The following is a 19811-nucleotide window of genomic DNA, read 5'->3' as shown; positions in this document are numbered from 1 at the left end:
ACACACCAAACTTAATGTCTAAAAGGAATAATTAGCTCAGAGCAGAAAATTATTTCTGGTGTGCATGCAGGGGAAGAATCGGTAATGCATTACTCCTATTGTGTCAGCCGTGCGGCAGTGAGGCCCATAGTCCTCAGTGCCAAACACACTGTGGGAGTACAAATATTAATCAAAATGACATCTCCAATTTTTCCCCTTCCTAATCAGGCCTAAACATCACGGGACATCCAGTAGATCAATAAGTAAAACTGGGAGCTCACAGCACTCGATGCTTTAGCTCTGCCCTCAGCCAGGACACGAGTCTTCAGTGCTAACTAACACTCCCTTATGTTGGTCATCCATGATGAGGTGAGCATACCCCCCCTTTGACCCAGAGCATCACCCAAACATGCATCCAACCATGCCACCTGTCACAGAAAGACGGCATACAGTTTCAGCATGAAAGTGGCACGGGAGTGTGTAGCTCTAGAAGGTCTTTTCTTTCCAGGCCCTTTTCCTTGATTTCCTACCCCACTGATACTTGCTATTTCCCCCTACTCTGGGCTCTGGAGGTGTGCGGGTGCTGGGAAATGTCTGACTCACTTCTGTCGATTGATTCCTTTTTTGTGTTTAGAGGAGGCAGAATACTGGAACAAAGAACACATCCAACCATGTGTTTCAAACCCTGTTGAGTGAATTGCACAGCCACAGGCAAGGGGACAAAGGCCCAGAAAAACTCCCAGAGTAGAAAAGGCATTGTCCTCCCTCTGAGGAGGTACCACCAGCTTCAGGACCCTGTGGGATAGTGAAGCAGAAAGCTCCGGGCCACTTACAGCCAGGCAGCTGCGAGGAAAGAAGGATTGAAGCTGAGAACTCAGGCCTCCAGCCACCGAGGGCCCTGGACATTACTTACTGCTCATGCACCCATTCAGAAGCTCATTTAGCTGTGTGCTAGGGATATCAGTGAGCAGGATTATCCTATTTCTTAGGCTTCTCTTAAACGGTTTTGGTCTTAGCCAGGATTTTCTGCTAACATTATGAAAATACATGTGAAAAATATTTCTAACCCTACAGTTTTTCACTTTTATATAAGAAGAATAAAATTTAAAGATAAAATATGGTAAAGAAGATGGTACCATCTTAACCACAGCCTGATCGCTAGCTTGGAAAGGAAAAGATAGTCCTTTAAATGTTAAGCAAATGGGGCTGAAGAGATGGCTCAGATGTTGGAAACACTGTCTGCTCTTCTAGAGGGCGTGGGTTTGATTCTCAGTACTTCGTGCCAGCTCAAAAGCATGAATAGCCTAATTCCAGGGGATCTGACGTCCTCAGACATGTGGTACACTTATATATACGCAGACAAAATACCCTTACTCATAAAAATAACTATACATAGACCTGAAAAAACAAAGGTAACCCTTAAGCCAAAAAAAAAAAAAAGGAATTGCTGAAATTAAAAATTAAAGGCAACTCTCCAGAAAACTGATACCGGACGCAAGGCTAAAAGAAATGAAGTAGACTTAGTTAGAAAATTACATGAATGACTAAAGAGCTTATTTACTACAGAATGTTATGTCTCGAATTGCTGTGTTTTGTAACATTAAAAGCAAGCAAGCAAACAAACAAACAAACAAACCAGGCTAGGAATGCAGCTCAGACAGTGGAATGTTTGCCTAGTATCCACAAAAGTCCTGGGTTTAGTCTCCAGTATTGCATAAACTAGGTGTGGTGATCCACATCTATAATCTTAGCATTTGGAAGGTGGAGGGAAGAGAATCAGGCCCAGGGTCACCTTTGGCTATGTCTCAAGACCCTATCTATAGAAAACCCCCCAAAAAAAGAAATGAATTAAACTTAGATTGTAGGAAGTCAGAAGTCTGATGACCATTAGGATGGAATTTGGGAAAAGCGAGGGACATGTGACCCATATGAAGACTCAGATAAATATATAAGTAATAGTACTTAGATTGCGTTGATGTTGTTATTGTTTTTTTTTATGATACCAACATAGTTGATACAGGTAAATAACCTCATTTAGAACAAACACTCCATAGGTTAATTTGGCAGGAAATTATTTGATGCATTTGATATCGATTATATGTGCTTATTTTATATAAAAACACTTCTAGAGAAACAGTACTCAGAGCCAATTCTAGGAGATTCATGAGTTCAAATATGTTCCATCAGTGACAGCCATTACACTGACCATTGTCCATTGGACAGCCCAGCCCATCTGCTCCTACCTCCTGTATCCTGTTCCACGCTCACTGAGACTGATGCAGAGAATCAGCCTTTCACCTCTGATGTCTAGTGAGATTAAATAACGAAAGTGATTGAAGAGCATGAGAATGGCTTCAGTGCTTGTCCTCCTTCCACCCTGCATATCTGGCTAGAGCATCCTCTGGACCTCCTGGTTTTCAGCTGAGTTCTAGTTCTTTCTGCTTCATTTATCAAAGCAGGAAGAGGGAGGGAGGGAGGGAGGGAGAGAGAGAGAGAGAGAGAGAGAGAGAGAGAGAGAGAGAGAGAGAGAGAGAGAGAGAGAGAGAGTTCCCTGATGGTACGTGCTAGGGAACTCATCACTCACTCCCTCATTCCCAGCCTACCCCCTCACCCCTTCCCACACACTTGCAAGTATTCCATTTGTGGATTTCTCATCATTTGATAAATATGAGTTCAATTCATCTTCCAGCTAGAACTATGATTAGAATATGATACAGGCATCTGATTATTGACATGGAACTGTGTATAGCAGTAAGGTGCTAGATAGGATTTATAACATGTATGTTCTGATAGTGAGGTGGAATTGTTTGTTTCAGCATATATAGTAGAACCATGGACCTTTGTGAATGATGACATAGTTCTTTATTTGTTCTCAATTCTATTATCTATGAAAATTAGATTTGGCCACCAAATATCCACACCTAAATGTAAAAACTGCATACAAGAGTAAGCACTTCTGTTTTACAGGCAAGGGTTTTACAGAGGCAGTTAAAATATGCTATAGTATGCGGTGATGATGATGATGAAGATAATGATGGCTTAGTTAATATTATTAATGAGTTATTGCTGTTTTATAATATGAGAGATGTAAGTGATCTAATCCTGTATGGTTATATCTATTCCACAGACAAGAGAACTTTGTGACTTGCCCATAGCCAGAAATGTTATTCCCTAACAGGTCCTGGAGGCAGTCAATGCTTCAGAGTCTCTTCTACCCACCATATTTAACTATCTCTCAGATCCATAGATTATACACAGATTTTTAAAATTTTTCTGAATTTGAGCTGAAAAGGTGGCTCAGTAGTTAAGAGCACTGGCTCCCCTTGCAGAGGGCCTGATCTCAATTTCCAGCACCCATGTGGTAGCTTACAGCTATAACTCCAGTCCCTGGGGATACAATGCCCTCCTCTGGTCTCCTCCAGTACTAAACACACATGATGCACAAGCATATACATAGAGAGAAAACTGCAATGACTTTGGCAAAGTATAAGTCCAAACTATATTAGGAACCTCAGTCTGTAAACAACACTCTACACAAACCACCACTGTTTGATCAATAAAAGCAGTGCAGTAGATTCTGTGGAACATACTTCCGAGAGGCCCCCTCTAACTCACAGTCAGTAATTAGACCTCCCTTATTTGGTATATTCCCAGTCCTTTCTGAAATGTATTATTCTGTCTTCAGACCTCTAATCAAACTTGAAAGGAAAAAGAAAATCCCTTCAGTGTTCCAAACCCACAAGCACTATGGTGCGGAATCAAAAAGTTCAGTTGAACTGCTTAGTCTTCAGTTTCCCTGACTCAAGTTTTGTTGGAGTTTTTATAATTAATTATATTCCATTATTACTGATCATCAATTAGCTCAAAATGTTGCTGAGTTGGTGGCTATGCTGAAGAAGGCAGAATTTAATGATAATTTGAGACCAGTAGGACACTAAATTTCTCTCTTGTTAATAATTAAAGTAGATAACTTATGTTTTTATTTATAGCTTCCAGAAATATCTGGCTCATTCCTGAGCGCTGCCCTGTCAGCTAATCATCAGCTGGTCATGATCTGACTTAGGCCACTGTGTTTTATTTCCTACAGTTCCACTAAAGCTATAAATGTAGCCCAAACCGAAAGGTAAAACAACTGAGGTCATCACTGAGTGAGTTGTGGAACTTTCCTTCTGTCATATCACAGACAAAGGAAAAACAGGGCTAACCTTTCTGCTTACCTGTTTCAATTTCCCAGATATAGACAGAGTCATCTGTACAACCAACAATGAGAAAGTTCTCGACTGGGTGCCATCTAATCGTCCTCACAGGGAAAAGGTGCTTCCGGGCACGCAGGAGGCACCGTCTTCCTTCCAGGTGAAGGAGAGCCAAGGAATGGTCATCACACACACAGCAAAGGATCTGGCCATCGCTTCGCTGTAGAGACAAAACAGGCTTACTTAAGTGAGAAGTCACCCTGCCATAATGAGGGAGTTAACTCCCCCTGCACTGTTCTTCCCAGGCTATTTACAAGAGTGCATTTCTGCATTGCACAGAACTTCTTCACGGCGCACTCAGGGATCAGCTGTAGACATAGAGCAGAGTTTAAACTCACCAACATACCAGGAAGGTCAGGAGGTAGAAGTGAAGGGGAAAGGGAACAGACAGATCCTCTTGTAAGATAGAGAAGGGTTCCATTACTCAGCAAATTCAGCAGGCAGTGCTGACGTCAGAAACGGCACAGAACACAATAAAGCCCAGAACTCATTTGTCACCACAAAAAGAAGCTATTTGTGGACACAAACTTAGACCCAAGGGTATTGAGAGCTGAGATTTTTCACTTAAAGCCTCACAGTGTGATTTGGTGCAGTTCCCAGAACTCCAGATTCTAATCCAAACAGGATACTTAGTGTAGACATAAGCTAAAACAGGGCAACATTAGATGGTTCCTGCTGAAGGTGCTCCCTCAAATACACGAGGACAGAAGGAGGTTCACAGGACAGTACTCCTAAAGACAGCTGCCAAAGTCATCAGTGGTCAGCTTCACCACCCAACCTGAGCAACTAATAGATAAAATGAAGAAAAAAAAAAGACGTTTAATAAGTGACCTGGAGGTGTAATCCTAAAGGACACTCTTCCAGCATGCACATAGCCCCAAACTCAATCTTTAGTACTACATGGGGACTGCTGAGCCATCCAGGACAGACCAAGGGTAACTGATGGTAGTACTACATGGGGGGCTGCTGAGCCATCCAGAAGGACAGACCAAGGGTAACTGATGGCTAATCACTCTGGGGGGAATTGGAGAGCAGATTTTCTTTCCCAATTCGAAGGAGACTAAAGAAATTCTAAGGAGAAAAAAAATCACACAATGGCAGATGTGATACAGACGGAGCCTAGACTTCAGAATGGGTCAGGTGTCATGGCTTTCCAGACAGCTTGTCTTGTAGAGCACAGGTATATTCCACAGCTTCTAGAATATGCAGCTCCAGATAATGGAGAAAACACACACACACATGCACAAATCCACATACCCAGACATGCAAACAGATGCACACAGGCACATACATGTGTACACATATACAACACACATCCACACAGGTATACACGTACATACCACACCACATACACAAACTTGGCATGCACACACACACACACACACACACACACACCCCACACATACACAGTCACAAGAATACAAATCATATGGCCATGAGTGAGCATACATTATATGACCCATACCAGGTCAATCCAACACTGCACCCTAAACTCTTGAAGATGAAATAATTCAATAGGAAAAAAGAGATGGAGTAGGGGCTGCAGAATAACCTGTAGGGGTAGGAGAGAGCCTCAGAATAAAATATATTCCACAGTATTCCAACTGTCCACATGGAAGTTTCTAGAGCAGCATTTCATTTAGTTTAACCCTTTGTGACCAAGAAACATGTTTCATGTTTTAGCACCAAAATACAGCATCGATTTCTCCAAGTTTATCTATATGGACTTGATGTCATAAGCCAATCTAATTTACTAAACACCTTGCCACATACTTTTCACCCTAAAATCTAGTTCACATTTTAACATTTAACTCTTTGTGAACTGGATTTAAGTTGATATCTCATGAGAAGATAGGAACTATCACAATGTCATTTTCCCTAACAAGGTAGATGGTGTTCATAAACTTAACCTGTATCAAATGCTCAGTCAGTACTTACTAAGGAAATAAAAGCTACATCTGTATTCATATATTCCTACATTCTTTAACTTGGTTTTGTATAATCTTTGATTTTACTTTAAAATTCCATACTGAAAATTAAGACAACTAGGGAGGAAAATATGATGACTCGGTCAGTAACTAAGAGGCTTTTATAAAGTGACCCAATGCTTACTTCAAAAACATCATTTGGGTAACACAGAATAGTAAAATTAAAAGTCGTATTGAGAAGTTAAGGGCAAACTTGGCAAAAGTAGCTGGCTAACTGTGAGCTGACAGTGTGAGTATTTGCTCTTTGTTTTTTTGTTTGATTACTTGTGGGAATATAGGTTGTATTGCTGTTTGCTTTTTACATCATGTGCTGTTCTTTACTCTTCCTGTTCACTTACTTTCAAGTTCTCTGGTGACATCAAAAGTCTTGTCACTGGACCAGCTTCCAAAGAGAATGTGTGCAGAATTTCCTCAGTAAAAATATCCCACAGGATCACATAGGAGCCTCGATCTCCAGACACCATCCAACTTTGGTCTAATTTTGAAGCAAGACTGTGAGGGTAAAGTAATGAAGTCACGCTCTGGTGATGGCCTCTGAGAAGGGTGTGGCACGGGGAATCTGGAAAGTGGTCAGACACCAAATAGCAGAAAATTATTTTTCAGGTCATACGTTTTTGACATACGGACGCAGCTGGCTGAGAAGATTATCAAGCAGCCTTAGTAGGCCGTCTCAAAAAGCAAAATTCCTCAGCAGAAGCTAGAACAAGTTATGAGTGAGGCAGAAAGCTCAGTTGTTCAAGTCTCCTGTTTGCTGATGGCTGTTGACATTCTAAAACTTGGGGGGACTAGTCACATACTTTCTCTTCACGTAAACGGCCAAGTTAAGTTTAACAGAAAAAGAAGCAAATGTCACAGGACATTTTGCTACAAAAGATGCTTAAAATTATCAAGTTCTACCCCTTTTTCATTGTTTACAGGGAAAGTATCTCAGGCTCGAATAAGCCATTCAACTCCTTGAACCGAGAGCAGGCCACAGTGGTTAATCTCAGCTGCTCAAGGAATCTTGCCCTTTACCTGGGAATCAATCACTCTCTACACACGCTGCCACAACGTGGACACATTGATCCTTTCACTCCTTCTGACTCACACGTTCAACCCACCTCTGTAAGATGCAGGGAATAACAACTGCCCTTGCTTGGGGCAGACAGTTGAGTGAAGTGAATATATTCTCAGCACATGCCTAGCACCTAGGAAGTACGTGGACACATGGGCATGTACCTGGGCACATAGCCTTTCAAACAATATCTGAAGTAGAACTGAGCCTAATAGTAACCCGCTTCTCATGCTTCTGGACCCTGCTGCTCCCTCCATGGCTACCCATACTCTCTGAATTAGAGAAGACCATTTGCCAGTCTCTTTATTCAAACTGAAAAGGAATCTCAAAGTTCTGTTATTTTGTTTTGTTTTCTATTCTGGTCTCACCAAGCAGTAATGAATGTCAGTTCAGAAGCTGTCTGTCAAGTGTAAATTTCTGTTTATTTTCTTGATATTAGGATAAGTTGGTCCAGATTAAATTGTCTACAGTCTCCATTTTCTCTGACTTTTCATGGCAGCTGTTTACCCACTTATTATCTCTTCCAGCATCCTTGCCATTACTGTTCAGCTGTCAATTACAGAGTCAGTGAGTAACTAAAGTGTGCTGAACAATCAGAACAGGGACTGGAAGAGGATGTTCTAATTAAAAGAAAAATGATGTAAAGAAAAGAAAACAAAACAAGAAAATTTAGGATGTGTAAAGCCCTAGGTTTGATTCCTCAGCACTGCAGGGGAAGGAAAGGGAAGCTTATTTGTGGGATTTCATAGTAAAATGTTTATCTAGCATGCCTGATGCCCTAAGTAGACCCCCCCTAAAAAGGGAAAACGAAAAAGAAAAAAACAAACTCCAAAAGGATACAATTTTTACTATATATCCTAAAATCTCCATCCCCTCCTACTTCCCTCCCCTTATAAGACAACTCATTGTATAATGATACTTATTTAAATAAGTAGGTATCAATTGTCACAATGCAGAGATGAATAAAACACAGACTTCATAAACATGAAAATTCAAATAAATATAGGAAGATGCCATTTTATTCCTCATTAGTGAAGATTTAAATGTTGAAAAATGTAAAAGGTAGTCAATATTTAAGAGAACACTTTATATTTCCCAGGTTATTAATGGATATTCATGTGTATACTGAGGTAAGTCCTTTATCAAACAATTAGATATCTTAATTTCCAAAGTCAAAATCACAAACTAATATTGATGTAGTCATTCAAGGATAATCAATTCCAAATTTTGCACAGTAGCCAGAGGCTGGAAAACCTAAGCACTGATTAACAGAAGGTTTCAAGTTTAAATTTTGATTATTATTTGTTATTTAAAATGAGCTCATGAATAATAAGTACCAAAACTATTTTATTAATATTTATTTTATAATAACTCAGCATGGCATAGATTTTACTAATGTGATTAAAACACTGCATACAGTGTGCTGGTATGTGTGTGTGCTCGCACATTCATATATACACATACATAGACACACATACAGTTTCAGGAAGTACAGTGAAATGATTACATACAGTGGCCTTTGGTAAAAGCCAAAGTTGAAATTAAAGTGGGGAGTGAAACTTCTGGTGGAGCAATACATCTCTCTGCTTGAGGCTTTACAAAAACCCATGTACATGCTTAATTTGGTATTAAATTATGCACAAATTTATCTGCAAATGCAAGCAAAGGTCTGAGGATTCTGAATCATGTTTGTATAGCATGTAGAAGATCAGATAAATTAGGTGAATAGGGAGAAGACAAATTAAGTCACCTTTCAACAAAGAGCCCCTTTCTAGAAGTCCAGCTTTGGCAGCGTTCAGAGCCTTCGTGATGAAAATGGTCCCATCCTCACAGCCACAGATGAGTTTATCAAGATTTGGAATGTACTCTGATGAGGTGATGGCACCTGTCATTCCCACCTCATCTCTGGACCCAGAGAAATGGTCTGTGATGCTCTGTGACACTGTTTGATGCTTATCAAAGTTATCCTGAAGAGTCCAGGTGGTAGTTATTGGTATTTCTGAAAGGAACACATGTATAGGAAGAAGTTGGTTCATTTATTCACAATAGATACGAAAACTATGTAAAGATATCATTTCTTTAGAAGTATGAGCCCGGTGAAAAAGCTCGGTCACATTCAGAAGATGGATAGAGAGATAGAGAGATAGAGAGATAGATAGAGATAGAGAGATATCTTAGGATGTTCAACTGAAGTTCATTCAAATTATGTTGGTTGTATTTGTGCACCCACAAACCTTAACTATATCTGTTTCAATACTGGTGTCTGTACAAGTTGCTTTTCAGAAAATAAGATTAGAAATCGAAACTGATGGGGTTATACATGGCTCAGGATGGAACAGCATGGACTGCTCCCCTAGAGGACCCGAGTTCAGTCCCCAGCAGTCACGTTAAGTAGCTCACGGTTTCCTGTAACCTGAGCTCCAAAGAGGGTCAGATACCAAAGGCTTCTGGGGGAACCTGCGCTAATGTGCACATATTCACAGCAAACATATACTCATAATTAAAAATAAATGAAAAGAAATGGAAAGTGGCAAGCTGGGCATAGGGTGCACACCTTTATCTCAGTATTTGGGAGACAGGAGCAGGCAGATCTCTATGAGTTTGAATTCAAAGCCATCTTGTGTACCTAATGAGACACTGTGTTAAAAAGACATGGGGGAGGGAGGACAAAACTGTCTTACCTCTAGGGGAACCATCAAACTTAGATATGGGGACATCTGGGATATGCCACAATGTAATTCTTCCTGAAACTTCTCCAGAGAAAAGTACCTTGTAAAAAGGCTCTTTCCGTTCATTCATGTAGCCCATGACAAAATGCAGGTTCTGAAAAATAAACCATGAGCCTAGCACAGGTAATAATTAATGTGCTGACCACTGGGAAGAGAAAAGCAAGACTTCAAAACTGAACCAAATCTTTTTAAACAACTTGGCACCGTTTCAAAATTTTTGAGGAAATTAAATGAAATAGTCTGTGATTTGAAGGTAAAAGAAAACGAAAACCTCTATTAAAAATGAGAAATGATATCACTGGCTAAGCTTCAGAGAGTTGACACAAGCATCTAACCTTGGTGGTAAGGGCTGGGTACATGTTTAGTTTTTTTTTTTTTTAATGTCATCAATAAAAGAAACTCCAGTGCTATGAGTTTATGCTGTCATGGTCTTGAACTCACATGTGAAGAAAGCTAGAGAAAGGACTTGGATTATCCATGGTAATGGAGACAGCAATGGGCCTGGAGTGTAAGAATCTGAATCAAAATCCTGTGTTTTCATGATGATACTGCTCACCAAACATGCCTACTCTTTTTTTGGTTGCTTCAGTTCTATTACAGTGAAAATAACACCAGTTAACATGTATACATATATACATGTTTTCTCTCATACATATAGTCCTTGGTATCCTTTTCCAGAACTATTAACCAGCTATTGGCTCTAAGAACTCATAATCATACCTATTATAAGATTAAACCACCCACGTTTTAAAACCTTGGAGTTGATCTCTCTAAATGTTGGTTTCAAAATGGCCTCCTGGTGACAGCTGAAGTCATGCGGCATTGTATAGACTGTATATGCTTGTAAATGATAAAGTTGAAATACATGTTAGTGACCTCCACCATAATTATTTTTAGTTTGTACACATTTGCCCACCTTGGACCTGCAGCCTTGTTTCATGTCAGCTAAGACTTGAAGAATGTAAGAGGTTTCTTTCAGGAGACACACAAACCCTTTAGCAGATAGGTTCATAGTAGGAACCAAAGAGAACTCTCAATGATACAGAAATAACCGATGAAATTCCATAGAGGGACTCCAAACACTGATCCTGGCCAGTGCCATGTTGCTGCAGAACACTCTCTTCTAGGTTTACTGTGATCAAAATCTTAAAATTAGATTATCCTATTTATAGTTCACTAGATTCTAGGTATTTTTTCCACTTAAAGTATGTCATGAGGGGCAGAAAAAAATTGGATATCTAAAGAAGAATCATTGGAAAGTGAAACATCTGTTTTTGTGTTCATACTTGGAGAGACAAAACTAGATAGCTTTCCATTTTAAAAAAATTGTTTTATTTTATGTGTGTAGGTGCTTACCTGCATATATATCTGTGTGCCATGTGTGTACCCTGCCTGTGGAAACCAGGAGAGGACATTGGGTCCTCTAGAATTGGAGTTACAGGTGGTTGTGAGCCACCATGTACATGCGGGGAATTGATCCCAAGTCCTCTAGAAGAGCAGCCAGTGCTCTTAACTGCTGAGCCATCTCTCCAGCCCCAGCTTTCCAATTTTAAAACAGTGGTTTTATACAGCTTTGATATTTGCTTGTTAGGGTAGAAATTTCTGAGTGACATTTCCACAGGTTTCTGTGGAAAATTGTGTTGGTAAAACTTCACTGTGAGGCCAAAAGGGAGCAAACGGTGGGCTCTTCAGAATAACAAAAATGCCTTTCTGAGTGAGCCACAGCACTGCTTTGTGACAAGGCTTCACTACTGTCCACTAAGGACTTTAGAAATGTTCCCTGATGCATGCTGTAATTTTAAAGGTGTTATTTGATTTGTGTGTGTGTGTGTGTGTGTGTGTGTGTGTGTGTGTGTGTGTGTGTTTTCTGCCCCAGCAGCACCCAGGGTTCTCAGTTTTGGCTGAGAGATTTTTAACCAAGGTTTTGCAGCAAAACCTTAAAGGGGCATCATGGCTGTGGGGCTTCCAAGAGCTCTGCTGCCTAATTAATCAAATCACTGTTCTGCCCACAGCCACATGCTTTCATGCCTGATATGCCACTACCGTAAAGCTCTTCCTCTTCACGAAGTACCTTTTTGGGTAATTAACTGATGAGTTACAGGTTAAAAATCACTTTGAATAACACCCCTGGAATAAAACAGTTCCTTAGATCTCAGATGTGGTTAACTGTCAAAGGTATAGTTAAGCCAGGTAGGAAGCTCACAATTATATTCTCAACCACCTGCTGTAAACCTCAATTATGGTTGCTTGAAGAAAAATTTTTCTCATAAGAATAGCTAAGTACATGTGAAAATGATCTGAGTGTATAGTTAAGCTTTGGGGATTTTTTGTTTTTGAAGTATAGAAACCATTGCATAAAGTTTCAGAATTGGAGCAGGTATTTCAGAATGTTAAGAACATGCTGTGAAAGAGATTAAAGGAAAAACATGGGATGTGTGTGTATGTGTATGAGAGAATCCATAAAATAAAATTCCAGTAATGGTGCATCTAGGTAAATGGCATGTACATATTAATCATACTGTTCCTACAAACTTTTCAACAATTGAAACATTCCCAGCTACAGTAGGCAGTCAATATTTATGGTGGTGAAATCAGAGTTTTAATAACTTCTCTACATTTGTAATCTTCCTATAATGAATAGGCATTGTTGTATCAATCAACAATTCTTATGGGCAACATTTTCTCTTTGGGAGCCATTAACACTCAAAGTTGATTTTCTCATTAACAACTTAATCTAATGCTTTGATTTCATTTTTGCAAGTCTGAGTTTACTCCAAAGCAAAAAGCCAGTTTGAGGCCACTCTTCCTGCCTTACCTTATTTTCCTTCACAGAAGTGGAGCAGAGTAAGTGCGGGTAGATGGTCCCCTTCAGGATGCCTCCATCGGCAGGGCATGTGCATTTGGAAAGCCCACTACGTGGGGAAAATTATAAACAAAATTTAGGGTCTTTCATTTGCTTCCTTGCCCCCTTTCACTTTCAAAAGCCGGATGGCACCATTTGAGTTTCTAAACTCCAGTTAAAAATTGTTGGGTTAATAATTACGAGTGACTTTTTGAAAGCCCTGCACCAGCTGTACAAGTTCTACATGGCTAATCTCATGCCTTCATCCCCTGCTGTGCTGTACAAAGGCAGAGGCCTTGCAAGCCCAGAGTAAATCTTCCAGTGCCAAAGTTGTTTTGTTCTGGGTTTTGATCAGGGGCCGCATGCAGAGGGTTTTCCATAATAAACCTCCCCAAGTTCATTTTCTACCTGAATGTTCTGAATGCCGCTCCCATCTGAGCCCACCTGTTCAGCAGCTGATAGATATAACTGTGGCCATCTTCTGTCCAAACAAGGATCCTGTGGGCAGCAAGCACCTCTCCACCAGCAAAGAATTGTCCATCTCTACTAACTTCAGTCCACAGAAGGGAAAAGTCACAATAGTCATAAATCTGCAAGTGCAATTATACATTAACAAAGGCTGGAAATAGAGCCTGCCTGTAAGATTAGCAGTGAATTATGCTTATAAACACTATAGAGATGATGAAATTAACACTACAGCCTATTGCATATTAAAAACATACATACTGTACCCATGGGTGAAGATAAAATGTAATTTTGTAATATTTCACAAGACTTATTCTTTCACATTTAGCCTAAGGTATCTGGCTGGCTTATTCTACTGTATATCTGTTAAGCATGGAAACTCAAATCTTACATTTTAAAATATTCTTCCCACATGAATAGTCTCAGTATAGCACTTAAATTTCCCTTATATATAAGATGTATGCGTAGTAGAAAGCCTTTGCTAGCTTGAGTGCTTTAAGTTTTTGACAACAATATGTTATTATGGCACAAGTCAGATAGACTTCTAATAGCAGTTATGTAAAACATTAAAGAAAATCAAGCTGTCATTGAATGATAACTTTGCTTTACTCTTGGAGAAATCACAGAATAGATTCACAAGAAAAGAAGAAATGTTCCCTAAAAACATAGTAGTGACACAACAGAAAAATAATCCAGAAATATGGTCCATCCATATTTGTAGTAAGTACTATGATTCTAAAAGTAAATGCAGACATTGTTTTTAAAAACAATTTGAAGATTTATTTCTCTTTTTAATAATTTGTTTTTATTTTGTGTGTATGAGTGTTTGTTTCCATGAATGCATCATGTGCACAAATTCCTGAAGAGGCCAGATGAGAACATAAGATCCCCTGGAAAGGGAGTTGCAGGCATTTGTAAGCCACTGTGTGGGTGCCAGGAGTAGAACCTAGTCTTCTGCAAGAGGAGCTAGTGCTCTTAAGCACTGAGACATTTCTCCAGCCCGTAGCAATTATTTTTATCATCATTTATTTGTGGCTGATAAAACTAGAATGTATTGGCTCACATAGAGTATCTTAGGGAGCAAAGTAACTGAGCACACATCAATAAGACAGGTATAAAAGGCTAGCTGCTCCATGTCTTCACGTTCTTACATGAAGGATATTTTTTCCCAATATTTAAACCATATTTTTACTGTTTGACTCAACAGAAAAACATTACAATTGTACATCACCGGCACTTTCAATACCTTCCAACACTTAGAAAATACCACCAACAGAAGTCTCTCTGTGTACGTGCAAAATCGTATTGCCTGACAGTTGAAGGAGTCAAGAAACTTCGATTCTTTTTCATAGACATCTTGCTTTTCCTTTAAAAGGAAAAAAAAAACATTCTAATACACAGTCCAGGAAATGTCCACAAAAACAAAAGGCACAATCCTCACATCCAAAGCAGAACTCCTTCTTATCACTATGCAGGGAAAAGTATCCAAGGTTCCTTTCCAGTGTTTTGACCTAAACATCACTATACAATTAATGCTATGAGCAGAAATTCCCCTAAGATTCAAGGACTTATTATTGAAAATCAACTAAACACCATTCTACAAAGAACAATAATAAGTGGGGGGAACATAAAGTTACTGTCTTTCAGCCAGAGCAAAAAGGGGAGGCCATAAAAATGTTAAAATTCAAAATAACAACAACAAACCAAACCTGTAGTGTTTTAACGACAAAAACCACAAGGAAACAATACAAGAGGTGCTTTGAAAAAAAAAAGACAGGTATAAAAGACAACAATGGGCAGCAAAACCTTCTGGAGACTTCTGATATTGCTGGGTAGTGTGGGGCTTTCTAAACTGTGAAAAGCAACTCAATGAAGAAATTGCCACAGACTGTGTAGGGAAACCTAAAGCATACTGTGTTTCCCTTTTTGTCTGTTACTTTGACCCTAAACTGATGGTAGAAAGCAGTTGGCTATGCCAGCATCCTCAGAAAAGTGGTCCTCCTATGCATCTGTCTGTGACAGCTCCCATACCCTAGAAGAGCCCTAGGGGGAGGAGACAGAACAGTGTCTACTATTTATATTATGTATGGAGTTACGGTTGGAAGGGCTCAATTCAAATGCCTCGGTGCCCACCCCTGGAAAGTTATCATCTTAACCTTCAACTGTGAACAGGCATCACTCGCTCATGGTTTGAAATTTTCAATGAATAGTGATTGAAATAATGAAAAAATTAGTGGTTTCCAGGCCAACCTGAATGCTGTTGATAGATGAGGAGAGGTCCCATACTTTGAGCTCGCCGGTTACAGATACAACCAAGAGAGAGTCTTCTGCAAAAAGAAGAAAAGTCACATATGAGCTGTCAGCCAGGGAACCAGAATATTTGTCAGTATTACCTCATAGTCACTCAAAGATTGCAAAGGACTGGGTCAGAAAGACATATTTAGCTTTGATTTTTGTTAAGGGAATGATTTCATTCCAGGTTCTAACACCCTATGTGTGTGCAGAATACAGCTAAAGAAAAAGTCATGGCACCTGCCAGACAATGGTTGTGTTGAACCTGTTACAGATGGGAATGTAGAACCAATTCCCACTGTATGTGGGCATTACCAACTACAGAAACTAAGTTTCAGTGCTATATCCAGAAAAAGGGTCCCACTGCTACACATACACACACACACACACACACACACGGACGGGCGGGGGGGAGGGAGGGAGGGAGGGAGGGAGACAGAAAGAGAAAAAGAAAAGAAGGGGAAGGGAAGAGAATGGGAAGAGGAAAAGGAACAGAGGAAGAAGAAGGAAAGTCAGAGACAGAACACACAAACAGCCCAACTGCCTGTCCCTCTCAGCAAGCAGAAACAGATTCTCTTTTGCGTGTCTTCACCTCCTACTGGTTTCCTAATAACTTGACCCACTCGTGGAGGGGATCTGGTTCTCCCCTGCCATGGCTTCAAGAGCTGCCCCTCCCCCAGGACAAGGTGAACACCAACAGTGATCTCAGCTCTAGCTTGACAGTTTCCATAGCATCTCACCAGCCTCTGTGCCATCTTAGACGCTGAGACGCCCACGTTACCTTACCTTGAATTCTCACAGAGTGAACGATGCACATGCATTTCATCCAATCGGGGGACTGTAAAGAGGAAAAAGTGTGTAGGACAGCCAGAGTTCCAGCGTCAAGGACGAGAACATCCTGATATTCCCCACAGCACAGCAGCCAGCCCTCACCAGTCATCCGGAAGGCGCAGTGGTAGTACTATGGGAAGGCATTCCAAGAACAGCACCTCAGAGATGGGTTGTGTTCACACCATTCTAGCTGTGTAAAAACCTCTCAATTGAATTCCAGTCAGCCTGTCCTCAATGAACCCTTGGAACTAGGTAACACCTCAAGCCCCCTTCATTAACCACAGACTCTTGTCATATTGACTTTTCAGCTTAGCTTCAACACCCATGCCATGCCCCAGGTAAAAGGAGAGTTCTTTTAAAAAGAAACACTATGAATCATGGGACAGTGATAGGTATATTATCTCTGCAATGTTATTCAGAGCTAAACAATAACAACCTGGGTTTTCTACTCCAGTAGTACTGCTAAAAATTGGTAAGAAATAAAAATATTTCAAAAATATTGGGGAAATATTCTTGTACCAAATACACATTGGAAGTATTTTCTATTAAAGACCAGGCTATACATTCTACCATGCCCCTGAGCTCTGCATCTGGGTTCTGGTCCCAGGAGAAGAGGAGAGAGAGTGGGTGAGTATTGCCATATGAGGTAACAGAAGCATGAACAATGAGAAAAATATAAAGTCATATGAATGATGAGATTACCCCTACATTTGTAATCTGTCCATCATACTCCAGAACCTACTTTAAAAATCAGAAAGTATAGCTAAGATAGAGCTCTTGGGTTTCACTTCTGATACTGGAGGAAACAGAAAGCCCCTTAATTGAAAAATAATTATAAAAATTATAACTAGGTTTCTTTTTTATTTACAAAAAAAAAAAAAGAAACGAATACATCCACCAGAAGAACTAGTTAAGAGTTTTAAATGTGGCATGAGCTTTACTGCTTTCTTAAGATTTTTACGATTTTAATTACAGGTATGTGTGCATCGGCAGGAGATCGGGTACGTACACACGAGTGCACATCTGCAGAGGCCAGTGGACGGCACATGAGTGCACATCTGCAGAGGCTAGTGGACGGCAGGGTATCTCCTGAAGCTGCGGTTAGATTTCTGTGCTGGAAACCAAATCTGGGTCCTCTGGAAGAGCAGTGAATGCTCTTAACCCCTGAGCCATCCCTCCAGACCCAGAAAAAGTTTCATGTTTTATAAAAAGCACATCGTCCCTTCCCATGCACTTGTGGATGTTTTGTGTCACTCAGGAAATGTGAAACAATATAAAAATCATTTTTAAAGATAAGAATCAGAAATGAAATAACCAAGGACAAATGCTGTTGAACAATATCTTTAGCCTGAGAGGAAGGCCAAGATAACAGACATAACTGGTGATATTTTTCCACCATGGAGAAAAAAAGAAAACACAAGAAAAGAATATTCTCCAGAGATATTAAGTGCTCAGATAGGTAGAAAACACTATACATAGGTTAGTGTTTTGGCATCTCAAGTGTTCTGAAGGGAGCACACTTACACAGATGGCAGTGTGCCTGTAAGGGAGGGTGGTCTTCTCCACACACTGGCCACTGCTCACGTTCCACATGTACATCTCCCTGGAACAGAGAACTCCATATTATTCTCCCCCATTTCCACACAATTGGCTGGAATAATTTTTGTGCCTCCAAGTTTTTCTTTGGTGATGCACTTAGGCGCAACTTGATCATGTAGCTTTTTGTTACAGATTATTGGACAGAAAAATGCTGTGGTCATTAGCAGGGTTGACACTAAGTTGCTGTATCATTTTGTTTGGGTAATGAGACACTGCCTACTACCTGCAAGCTTTGCTTTAGGGCCATCCTGGCTAAGAACAAATTGTGAGGATTCAGCCATTGAGGCCTTCAAGAGGGAGAGGACTATGGTCCCTCCAGGTCTTTCCATAGAAATAGAATCATTTAAAAACAATTTATTTCACTGACCTTAAACTACATATTCTGAGGAGGACACACATCATTTCTGTGTGCAGGATCTCTCATCTCTTTCTCTTTCTCTCTCTCTCTCTCTCTCTCTCTCTCTCTCTCTCTCTCTCTCTCTCTCTCTCTCTCTCTCCTCTCTCATGAAAACAAACAGCACCACCAAGAGGCCACATTTGATCTACCACTGATTCAGTTTCTTTCTTTGATTTTTTTTCCTCTCATGATTTGAAATTCTGAAATAAACAAGTCTTAACACTTGATATTTGTAAAAACCTTCATTATGTTTTTAGGACTTCTTGTTTTAATTCATGTTATGAAGGCATAGACACAGTCTGTACAATGAAACTGTGAAATGGGCCAGGTAATTTAAACCTGGAGGATTTCAGTTCAGTAAACCAAGGCAGCCAAATCAGTGTTGCATAATAGCATAACAGCCTTTAGATTTAGAAACTTCAATATAGAAGTGTGTGTGTGTGTGTGTGTGTGTGTGTGTGTGTGTGTGTGTATTAGAGAGGAAAAACTAGCTTCATGAGTGTTGTGGGAAATGCTTCAGAGCCATCTCTCCAGACCCAGAAAAAGTTTCATGTTTTATAAAAAGCACATCATTAAAGCCAAACCTTCCCATGTACTTGTGGATGTTTTGTGTCGCTCAGGAAATGTGAAACAATATAAAAATCATTTTAAAGATAATAATTAGAAATGAAATAACCAGGAGCAAATGCTAAACAATATCTTTAGACTGAGAGGAAGGCCAAGATAACAGATAGTACTGGTAGTACTTGAGGCATAAATAAAAGAATACAGATTAATACAGGTTAATGCTATTAAGTATCGCATACATTTGATGATTTTCAGGGTTTTGTTTTGCTAACAGAGCACTAGGAGTCAATATTCTAAACCAGTCATTCTGAAACCTGGGTGGTTTTGGTTCCGCACTATCAACCACTTTCCAGGACCGACCAAGTTGCCACTAGGAACACACTACTGACATCTAGTGGGCAGAGTGCAGAAGTGCCACAACCACCGTGCAGTACACAGGTCTCCACAACAAAGGATGCTCATTCCAAAAGGCCATAAACACAAGGTACACAGGTGTGCCCTAGAATCAGAAGAAAATATTCATAGACCTTCGCGCTTTGTTTAACTAACTGCATCCCAAAGAGTTTTCAAGGTAACCTGAAAAGGCATGTAATTTTAAAAAAACAGGAGGAAAAATCTGTGTGTCCACAAACACACTGTGTATTTGTGTGTATGCAGAAAAAATAAGAAAAAAGAAAATAGAAGTTAAAAAAATATATATCACAAAAATAAGACTACTAATAACATATCTAAAAGGGAAATGAAGGATATAGAAATCGAAGGTAAGGAAATTGAATTCTAAGTAGCCAATGGCATAAAATAACACAGTAATGTTG

The 19811-nt window shown here is 39.9% G+C and overlaps 1 protein-coding gene across 1 annotated transcript in view; it reads right to left on the bottom strand.

Moving 5' to 3' along the window:
• The window catches only part of Wdr72 (WD repeat domain 72), a 164871-nt gene that overhangs the window by 117876 nt on the left and 27184 nt on the right, over nucleotides 1-19811 (bottom strand). Inside the window, exons 4-13 of the mRNA XM_028773615.1 lie at nucleotides 17958-18036; nucleotides 16389-16563; nucleotides 15561-15637; nucleotides 14557-14676; nucleotides 13254-13435; nucleotides 12819-12915; nucleotides 9956-10097; nucleotides 9025-9273; nucleotides 6559-6779; nucleotides 4197-4392 (exon numbers count right to left, since the gene is read on the bottom strand). Of these exons, the coding sequence (XP_028629448.1) occupies nucleotides 4197-4392; nucleotides 6559-6779; nucleotides 9025-9273; nucleotides 9956-10097; nucleotides 12819-12915; nucleotides 13254-13435; nucleotides 14557-14676; nucleotides 15561-15637; nucleotides 16389-16563; nucleotides 17958-18036 (1538 nt within the window). The remainder of the gene's footprint in view (nucleotides 1-4196; nucleotides 4393-6558; nucleotides 6780-9024; nucleotides 9274-9955; nucleotides 10098-12818; nucleotides 12916-13253; nucleotides 13436-14556; nucleotides 14677-15560; nucleotides 15638-16388; nucleotides 16564-17957; nucleotides 18037-19811) is intronic.

Source organism: Grammomys surdaster, unplaced genomic scaffold, assembly GCF_004785775.1.
Source record: "Grammomys surdaster isolate TR1022 unplaced genomic scaffold, NIH_TR_1.0 231, whole genome shotgun sequence".
In the NCBI taxonomy this organism is placed as follows: domain Eukaryota; kingdom Metazoa; phylum Chordata; class Mammalia; order Rodentia; family Muridae; genus Grammomys; species Grammomys surdaster.
This window is presented reverse-complemented; position numbering and strand designations above follow the sequence as displayed.